Source organism: Pocillopora damicornis, chromosome 9 (genome assembly GCF_964200805.1).
Source record: "Pocillopora damicornis chromosome 9, jaPocDami1.2, whole genome shotgun sequence".
NCBI lineage: Eukaryota > Metazoa > Cnidaria > Anthozoa > Scleractinia > Pocilloporidae > Pocillopora > Pocillopora damicornis.
In genome coordinates, this window is record NC_142678.1 from 19,844,003 (window position 1) to 19,855,089 (window position 11,087).

At 37.1% G+C, this 11,087-nt stretch overlaps 1 protein-coding gene across 1 annotated transcript; it reads left to right on the forward strand.

The window, feature by feature from the left end:
• The first annotated feature begins 241 nt into the window (after window positions 1-241).
• Window positions 242-1,221, forward strand: LOC113674521 (uncharacterized). Its single transcript, XM_089182471.1, has one exon. The coding sequence runs from the start codon at window positions 242-244 to the stop codon at window positions 1,154-1,156; it is 915 nt and encodes a 304-aa protein (XP_089038597.1). The 3' UTR covers window positions 1,157-1,221.
• Window positions 1,222-11,087: the final 9,866 nt, after the last annotated feature.

Here is an 11,087-nt window from a genome sequence, read left to right on the forward strand (position 1 = left end):
CAAAATGGAAAAAAGGGAACAGGCTGAATGACTAAATTTCCGGATATGAATCTCGCATAAAGAAACATGAGGATCAGTTTAAGTCAATGGACGAAACTAAGTTTTTCAAAACACGTTTAAGAAGCGCAAAAAGCAATATTTGACATGTATCTTTATTGAGAATATTGAAGTCATATTTCATGTTATCTTTAATTGAACTGTTTTCTGTTATTTTTATGGCAGCTAACAGAGCTCGGAGAAAATGGAGCCTTTCTCCTCAGCTTCAGAGTGCATTCCATGGCTTGTGGTCCTCATCATCGAATGTCTGGCCATTGTCATCCTTAATATCATCACCATTGCTGTTTTTGTGAAGAAGAAGCGGCAGCTACAGCGGCGGAGTACATATTTGATCATCCATCTTGCGATAGTCGATGTCTTGGTGGGCGCAGTCTCTGGGCCGCTGCAGATTGAAATAAAAATTGATTGGCTCTGTCCTCTATGGAATTACAGACGAAATACTCTTTGGTCTCATCGTTTATCTTTTGTATTTCTACATTTATTCTATTTTACTTCCCTTACAAATCTTATTGCTATTTCCTTAGAGAGGTTACACGCAACATTTTGTCCATTCAGGCATCGCTTTGTGAGGAAATGTGTTTATAGAGCCATAATTATTGTCATTTGGTTAATACCTATTGTCAGAGAAGCCGCTCAAATTTTTTTATGGGAAATTGCTGATCGAGCTGAACTTCATACATACTTGTATATCCTATTTTATGCAGTTTCTCTATTTTTTATCTGTGTATCTTACATCCTCATTGTTATCAAAGTACGATGTAGTCGTCATCCTCAAATCCATTCTAGGTCCAGAAGAGAAAGAAAACTGACGGGTACTGCGCTTATCGTCTCACTTGCATCGTTACTTTGTCTTCTACCAGGGACAATCATGTATGTAACATGTATTCACCTTCCCTCCGCTTGTTTTAAGATGCATCATTTTCATATGAATATGGCTGTGGTAGTTCTATTTCTAGCCAACTCACTTGTAAATCCTATAATTTACGCTGTTCGGATGCCAGGATTCAGAGAGGGTTTATCACAGCTAGTTTGCAGGGTCCCAGACCTTTCTCGTATCGCCCCAGCAAACCTGCCTCTTCGCAACCTTAGGAGAGCGTAGATTGATGGTAGGAAAACGACATATAAAATTTTTCTTTCAAATAGCTTTAACTTCCTAGCCGAGCAACATGCATTTCCATTTCTTTTTTGGGTGATATGAGAGTAGACTAAGGATAGAAACGGTACAAACATCTAAATGATAAAAAATGAAACGCGATGTGTTGAGTGGAACGAAAAAAAAAAAATCATTGAGGATTCTTCAACTAACCAGTATAAAAAAATCGGAATCATTATGAGGAGAGAATACTTTTTTTTACCTTTGGAGTTACTCTTAAATTAAGTAAAAATGCATCTATAAATCTAAAGAAATAAATGTCACCGTGTTATTCTATTTCCAAAAGTTTTGTCACTTTTCCTCTTTAAAATTAAATATTCTCTGGTACTAACCGAAAGCTTTTAAAAATTCAAATTTAGGTTCTAGGAAATAGCTCATCTCCGATAGTATTTTGCAGTTTAAGGACGATAAAGTAGAGGGCTTGGTCAAAATTAACTCAATACAGCAAATGTACGCTTCCATCCGAAATTTCGGTTCAGCTGCACTCAACTTAACATGCTCTAATTACGATTCCGCCTGTGGGACAGTGAAACGCAAGACTTTCAATAAATCTCTTTCTCATGAAAGTATTTTTAATTTAAAATATGAGATTACACCTGTATTAGTTTTAAAACAATAAGACTGTCTAATTTATGATTAAACTTTTGAAGTCTTGTCCAGTATGTTTGCTTTACTTATGACCTACCTTGTAAGAAAATAAAGTCTTTAATTAAGAAATTATTTCCAACTTTCAACAACGCAATTTTTATGTAACTCCATATTATAAGATGCACGGTCTTTATCACCGCTTTAAAGATTTCTTTTCGTAAAACTTCTACCCATTTATCTTGCGAATACTTAATTGGAAATAACATCCACAGCTGTAATTAATAACCTGAGTTAAGATAGGTAATTTCTTGAACTGAATATAATAAGGAACCAAGTTTACAGGAGAAGTTTATTTTTAATAAAAGAAAATGACTAGTTCAGTGCAGATATAAGAATGTAAAATCGATCAGAGAAGTTTTTTTAAAAAAAAAAGAGAGAATTTTGTGGACCACTCATAAGTACGAACACTAAAAAATGCCTCGTATTTGAGTTTTGAAATGTTTTCTCAGCCACTTAGATTGCTTTCTTCTGTGAAATAACTGCTCCTGTAAACACCAAAAGCTTTTAATATTCCATTCAAGGTTTCTAGAAACTATTCCTCTCCATTCATTTAATATTCAGGTATTAATTCTCCAGACAAAGCTGTTTTGCCGGCGATTTGGGTCCACTTCGAGACGGAACTTTCTTTTAATTAACGACGAACAGGTGTAATTTAGCTTACCTATTGTTCCTCTTCATGACGAGTTTTTTATTCCAAAATTTGTTATTTATTTGTTAATGAAACATCCATGGGATTTGAGGGCAGACACCACCAAGGCAAACACATCATCGACGGAAAATTACCAGTCAACGGAACGTGCACTTACTGTAAATGATTCAGTTCATGTTGGTTGGTCATCTCAAGAAGAGAATTATTTTTTCTAATGAAACAAACATGGCTTTTTCATCACAATTTTACATGGTTTACGTTATATTAAATCTGCAAAGGAAAAACTATGAACGATCAAGACAAGTAAATTTTATTATTTCGCGATTCATACTCAAAATTAGTTTGTTATAAGATAAAAACGCACAGTCTAAAATGAACCAACACCCTAAGAGAGATAGAACCAAATTAAAAAAGGAAAGATTCTGCCTTCAGATAACAACAGCCCAAGTAGGACTGACTACCCGTGGGAGACAGAACCAGGTGAAAAATAGGAAAGGTTCTTCCCTCCGATAACAACATCCCAAATAGGATTGACTACCCAAGAGAGAAAGAAATAGTTGAACCGGGTGACAAAATTGGGGACTAAAAAATTAAAAAAATGAAGGTTCTTCCCTCACGGAGATAAGACAGTTAGTTAAGGACTGACGAGCTCTCGCATCTTCCGTCTTAGAGGGACGTTGTCGATTCTCTCCAAAACGTGTTACAGAGATTGAATATTTGGGCTTCAAGAGAATCAGAAACTGGAATTTTTGTCGCGAGTTTAATAACGACTTAGCGAACGACAAAAAGATACCTATTTCTTTGATCCGCGAGGCGATCAGAACTCAGCTGTTTTGTTGTGAATACATCGGCACCAGTGTCACGCAAGCGTGGGAGCGAGGCACACGTTCTGCACGAACAAAATCAATCAAGCTTCGGCGTCCGACGAAAAACTTCACTACTGTTGTTTATTCATAATATGTTTTAATACAACGCCTCAAAATTTGGGATTGTTGGGTTGCTTTAGCCGTTCCTTAGTGACTACGATGAAAATTAGGCATTTTTGGAGTCTTATACCTTAAAATCGAGTTTATGGATTGGTCGAAAGAACCTTTCAGGAGAGCGAGGTTTGCGTATGCATTACACTTTCTGTTTTGTTCACCTTTCGGGCATACCTCCACTCATTACACAATAGCAGGTTTCTATCTTTTGGTTGGGAAAGATCTAATCTCACATCCGACGGAAGGTTAATCTCTTCTAATCTTTCAGATGTTTAAGATAATTAGCATGGAACATTTGAATTATGACACGAGAGCACTCTCGTATTCTAAATTCCTGCCAAAAATTTAGGACATGCTTATAGGAGGGCCAGTCTCAGCCAAAGCCTTCAACATTTTCTTTTGTCTCATGAAATACAAAATCACCGAACTCGGACAACCTGTTCTAACCTTTCTTTCACGCACCGCTCAATAGTTTTCCGCTTTTGGTTTGTACAGTCACACAGAAAGTAAAATTCCAGTTCAGACAAGTGTGATATGTAGTTGAAAAGGATCAAATAAAGAGTAATATTGAGTTTTTATCAATTTTTTTGACGAACCGCTCCGTACTTTTTCCGTTGCCCAGACTTTCAACTTTGCAAAATCACTCAATAATTGAAACTCAAGCTCGGACAATTGACGAAATGGAAGAGGATCATACGTCAAAAAAAAATTTTAAAAAAATTAATAGATAAACAGATACATGTTTTCAGGTCGAGGAGAGCACGTGGGTCCATCGTGCATTTAACAATCGCGATCGCGAGCTTTTCGAAAAGCTCTAAGAAGGTGTCACTTTATTTTTAGCAATGGACGGGAGAAATGGACGATAATTAAATCCCTGAAACATCCACACAATGGAAAATAAAAATAGAATTTTAATCATGCACTAAATATTTTCCCTTCGGATCAAATGAATGTTTAGGCAGCTTTCAAAAACTGCTCTGTCACTTGTTTTCAGGGTAACTTTCCCATCAAAAGCATGGAAAGACGGCTATGCGTGTTTTATGCGACGCGTATCTTGTCAACGAAAAAGCGGTACTCAGTAGTTATCGAGATCAGGCCCAAACAGGTAAACTCGTAATTGCCAGAAAAGGTTACATGGAAACTGAAAGTATTCGCCCCGTGGTTCGCGCAAGCGAGTGACGGATCTCTTGCGCGCGCGTTTTCACGATCAAAGATGTGCCATTTGCAGCGCTAGCATTAGACACAAAATTTACGTACTTCCTACGGCAGTCCTTGCTGGAGCGTGACCACTGACTGCCTGTCCATTCTCAGAGAGAGTAGAACCGATTGGGCCATAAGCAAATTTGTCAGATCTCAAAACTGTTTAAGAGGCGGGGGTAGGGTTTGTCATAAAAGATGTGTAGTCATAATGTCTCGGTTAATGTATTGTAAGGGTTTGGGAAGGTAATTATCAAGCATTGATCAAACTTTCGAACCATCGCTATCCTTACATAGACCGCATGATGAAATACTTGATTAACAATAAAAAAGCAATTGATCATGCAGAATGAAGATTGCGGAACTATATCAACTTTATCGATCAGTAAGAGTAAAATGCCTTAACATTGCTGTGGATCAGTTATCCAGTCCGTTGATAGTTCGATACCAAATACATCGCTGGTATCCATAACAATGAATCGAATAAACAGCTTAGCGATATGGCATCAGTAGCACTTTCATTTGCGCGACGAAGCGAAACATTTAATATGACGTTTAGTTTGTTTACTTATAGTGTGAAATTTTAAAGACTGCAAGTTTTCATCGAAATTCATTCACTTTACAGAAATAAACACCTCACTGTGGGCTGAATCACAAGCAGCGTAATGACAGAGTTAATATCTCATTTAAAACATAAACTGTTGGAAGGCAAGAGTGAAAGAAATAACCGGTAGCGACAACCACTTTCGTTGCTTCCTTTGGAATTAGATTTTTGATCGAGGTTTTCGCTATTCTTCGATATGAACAGTAAGAAAAATTCTGGAACGAACATCAACTAAGTTATGCTTATATTTACCTGGGAAAAGTCGTCTTCCACAACGGTGTATGAGTAAACAATTCATCTCGTTAACCCCTCAGATTCAACAACATCAACATAGTGTCTTCCGCCCCGCAATATCAAGACACTCCGAGGAAGACTGGTAACGAAAGGCTGTATCGGTCCATCAGGAAAGTTTGATGAAGCAATCAACTCTTACAGACCCTTTCTAACATTTATGAGCGGAAAAATAGAAGGATTTGAGATATCAGTGCGCAGCTCTGTGATAACGGCCCTGATATTCTTATCGAAAGGATATCACCTCAGTCGTAGACTCGTTAGAAGTTTGTAATTACATTTATTTAGTTAGTGCATGCTGTTGGTCAAGAACACTAACGACGTACACTTAAAACCCCTGCAAATATTTCCCCGTGAGCCTTATAGCTTTGGAATTTCCTTTTCTTCTTTTCACTGATATATTATGTAGTCGGCATTTGTCATGCTAGAGAAATATATGTATATTTATATCAACGAAAGAAACCTCAGCTAAGTATTGAATCTTCGATGAGACTTTTCGGTATATGCAAGTGAATTTCTGAGATTGTTGTGATATTGAAAGTAATTAATCTTCGTATGTCTAATTTCATTTTTATGCTCCAGGTCTGATATCCGGCCCATGTAAAGGCACAAAGGCCCTTACAGGCCTCTCTACGTTGCATTGGGGATCTAGAACATAATGACATTATCATTAACTCGCTATTAAGGTTCCAAGGGGTATGACATTGACGGTAGTTTTTATGTCAGGATTATTTTTATGCAGGTTTCATGCCGATGCTATTCGGGTTATCCTGCTGGGTGGACGACTTCTTATCAAATTGTTTTATTACGGACAACTAACTAGTTAACCGATATTTTTAAAATTTGCATTTTACGAGCGTTTTTCATCGTATGTTGTCAAAAGATTTCCTCGACCACTTTATCTTTGCGTTGTATTGCGTTTGGCGGAAACAGGAGGGAAAAATCATTAAATGAGGCAAAAAAATGTTGCCATTGTAACCACATATATAAATAGGGAGTCTTAAGTTCAAAAAGGCTGATTAGTTCAAAAAACTGGGTTTATGATGTCTACGTTTCGGATTGATTGACAAACAGATGTAAGACTCCTGCAGTTTTCAAGAATTGAAGTGCGTGATCAATACAAGTGTTTAGATGAGAGTCTATGTTTACAGTCTAAACACGGTCTAAACACGGTTGTGTTGTTATATACACGTGTGTATTGTTAAGAAATATACTTTACAAAAGCAATGAAGAACTTTTTACTAAGTTTCCACAAGTTCATCGACACCGGCCAGGGTGAGCGATCGTGCATTGAAAGAGTACTCCAAAGTTCTGCATTTCCGGCTTAAATAACTCCTTTAATCACATTAACTGCGGTGTTATACGGGAATTCCGGCCCCGAGAAAAGCCGTAACAACACACGTGAAGAAACATCGTATTTTTCACGTGTGTTGATATAGCCAATCAGCTGCTTATACGTCACTCGCCTTTGGCGCCACTCGGTCAGGTTGATGAATGAACGGCAAAGCCTTCACGATTCTCATTACAAGTTGTTTGTCAGAGCTTTCTTATGGTGGCTAAAAACACTAAAAAATCCGTATCGCTGACAGACAATGAGGTTCAAACTTTCCTAGAAGGGGAAGAAAACCAATATACTTATAGAAAAACCGAAAGTTGCGTATTCAGTGGCTTTGGTGTCAGCATTTCTCTCGGCTGAGAATGAAAATCGACAACTGGAAGATTTGCCACTGGCCGATTTTGGCCGTTTACCTGGAAGACCTCTTCTGTCGGAAAGGAGAAAGTCAATGAATGAGAATTTTGTAAATTGAAAATTACGACCATTGTTGTTTTTGTAATCATGATTCAACGCATTTTTTCATCTTAAGAGTCAGCGCCAAGGCACTCTACGATTGTTATTCGAGGATTGTTGATTCACCTATTTTCATTCCTTAATGAAGTCGGCTTTTCTTCCTAGGAAAGAGCTATTGTGTTTCTATGATAAACAAAATAAAACATGGTTGCTTGTAGATGTGGAATTTCTCTTCTCGTGCTCAACTCGGAGAGAAATTCCATATCTACGTGCGCCCATGTATTATTCTCTATTTATCACGCTCCCCCACTCCCCACCCCATTCTAGAGAAAGTAAGGCTGCAATATAATCATAATTCCTCACTTGAATTGCCTCATTATGTATATATATTTTCGTACGTTTAAAATACAGCCTTCAAAAGTTTGGATTCGTCTATGTAAATTATGTAAATGAACACAAAAACTCCGGGACAAAATCGTCTCAAACAAAACAAAGACTGAAGGAGCCAAAAACACCTTCAAGCACTACGCTTTGAATATCGCGTACTCTCTTTGGATTTTATATGATCTGAGATCTGCAATATGGTTAGGCGATACGCTCCAGTCTCCGAATCGAGTTCTGGCTGAACGTAGACGAGTAGACTCATATAAGAGTTGCAATTGACTAACGATAGAAACATCTAAACGACTAGAATAATTAATGCATTTTGTCGCTTTTAGAAAACTCAATAGCGATACAAGTGCAACAATTAGTGAGCTTTCATTCAGTTTACTTTCTCTCTGAGTGAAAAAAAAATAATCGAGGATGATGACTGAGATAGCCTAACCAGCAACTGCACAGATAACTAAAAGGGAAATTAGATAGAATGGGGAACACTCGATAGGGTCTCAGAAATAAACACATAACCGCAGCTGCTTGCCATCAGAGGTATAAGAACCACCACTTTGAATGTAGTCGATAACCAAATTATAAATATTTGGTGGGTTTTATTGCTACAGGGAAAGGCAGAACGTCGAGTTTTCAAATGGCAAGTATCAAAAAATCGGAATCATCATGAGGAGAGAAGACTACCCTTATCAACCGGAGTTGGAGTTAAATTAAATACAAATGCAGTGGTAGATCAAAAGAAATAAACGTCGCCGTGTTATTTTATTTTCTAAAGTTTTGTCGGCTGGATCATTTTTCCCGTTTAATATTATATATTCTTAGGTACTAAGCAACAGCTTTTAAAAAATTAAACTCTATGATCAAGGAAATAGCTCATCTCTGATAGTATTTTGCAGTTTGACTACGATAAAGTAACGGATTTAGTCCAAATTAACGCAAATCAGGTGTATACTTCAATCCAAAATTCGGTTTAGCCGCACTCAAATTAACATACTCTAATTACTTCCTTTATGACCCCGCTTGTGAGACAGTGAACGTGAGGCTGTCAATAAATGTCTTATTCATGAGAATATTTTTAACTTAAGATATGAGATTACAACTGTATTAGTTTCAAAAAATTACACCGTCGAATTTATGACGACACTCTTGAAGTTCTGTTCAGAATGTTTGCTTTACTTATGACCTACCTTGCGAGAAAATAAAGTCTTTAATATAGAAATTACTACATTAACATCATAAAGTTGGTGATGTTGACTGTTGACTAATTATTTTAGCTTTATACCCTATCCCTACAAACTGGTTCTCATTCGCACTCTTGTTGATAGAGCCTACACAATCAACAACGCATGGTTGGGTTTCCACGAAAACATCAAGAAACTCACTGAAATCCTTAAAAAGAACCTTTTTCCAGCCTATCTGGTTCAAGGGTTGTCAATCGGTATCTCACGCTCACCCGTGACGAGTGCGATTCCCGGTCTCCGTTTCAGACACTACTACTAACTTTTATTTTAAATTACCTTTCATTGGCCCTTTTTCTGTTATCACGCAAAAAAGGGTTCGCCAATTTGCTAAGTGTTATTGTAACAACATCGATGTAAAGTTAGCTTTTCATCTTTTAAAATAGGCGATATGTTTGGGGTGAAAGACCCTATCCCTCGTGGGCTCCGTACGTGTGTGGTTTACAAGTTTTTATGTGCGTGCTGTAATGCCTGCTATGTGGGCGAAACCCCTCGACATTTATCCACACGCGTACGTGAGCACTTGATCAGTAATGGGACCTCTCATATTTTCAGATATTTACATAATTCTCCACAATGTCGCACTCTTTGTTCTGATGAGTGTTGTAACACCTTAGATCACGCTGCCACAACTTTTCAACTTAAAATCAAAGAAAAAACTACTACCAAATGAAAAATCGACTAAAGAAGTTTTTTTAAGGAAAAAAGAAAATCTTGTAAACCAAAATTAAAAACATTAAAAAAGATGCTTCGTATTTCAATTTTGAAATGTTTTTCCAAGCCAGTTAAATTGCCTTCTTCTGTGATATAACTTCTCCTGTAAACACCAAAAACTTTCATCCCTCCATTCAAGGTTTCTAGAAACTATTCATCTTCATTTATTTGATATTCAGGTGCTGATTCTCCAGACGAAGCGGTTTTGCCGGCGGTTTGGGTAGATACGGAACTTTCTTTGAATTAACGACGTACAGGTTTAGAATAGTTTACCTGTTGTTCCTGTTCAGCTGCACTCAGAACGTCTTACGACATTTAGATATCATATTTCAGACATTTGGAAACTTAAAGTCGAGTCGTGATAGTGGTGTGTTTATTCTCTATCACTATTCCGTGGCGTGCTGTTTTCTTATTCATCCTGAAAACCGCCTTTGGTCAAATTTGACTCTAACTCAGTTTTTAAAGGATACGAAGTACTTCGTTATCAGTGAGGTAGGTTCGTAAGATTTCATTCTTTTACAAAGTCTGGTTTTGGTGAGATGAAGTAAGCCGAGTTAAAGTGGGTGGAGAGAGTTTATGGAAATATGGCGATAAAATTGTCAACCCTATTTCTAATCTGACTTTCGCGGTGCGAATCAAGTTACACCTAGCCGCAAGAGCCGCCATAGTTTATGACTTCTCTAGTTTACCCAAACTCCTTTAAAAAGAAAAAACAAATTACAAATGAACCTCATATTTCTAACAAATATCTTTCTCCAGCTTGTTGCTTATGATATTGACAAAGGAAGAAATTTATCCGAAGCGAGAAAAGACTATTACTAAACTTCTGGGTGTAGAAAATAAAACATAAGAGATGCTTTTGCTTTTAAGAATGTTCGTTATGTTTCACCGTACCTACAATTAATTTGTCTTTGAAGTTTTCGAGGCGGTAACAACAACAACCGTATTTCGAATAGCGGCACCGAGAAGAGAAGTAGGTCTTTCTATACTCAGCCTTTCTACTATATTTCTGGAATTCGAAGATCGCTAAATTTTTTGTTGCCATCTGTCTTTGGAGGCTATAGATTTTATTCAAGCAACTGAGATCACTGGTGGCAAAGCTCTCCACTTATTCAGTGAACATCAAAAAAGTTCATATTATTATATTCGTCTTTTTCGAAAGAGAAAAAAATGAATAGGCTGAATGATTAAATTTCCGGGTATGAATGTCGCATAAAGAAACACGAGGATCAGTTTTAGTTAACAGGCGAAACTTAGTTGGTCAAAACACGTTAAAAAAAAACATAAAAAGCAATAATTGACATATTTCTTTGTTGAGAATGTTGAGTTCGTATTTCATTTTATCTCTAATTGAACTCTTTTCTGTTATTTTTATAGCAG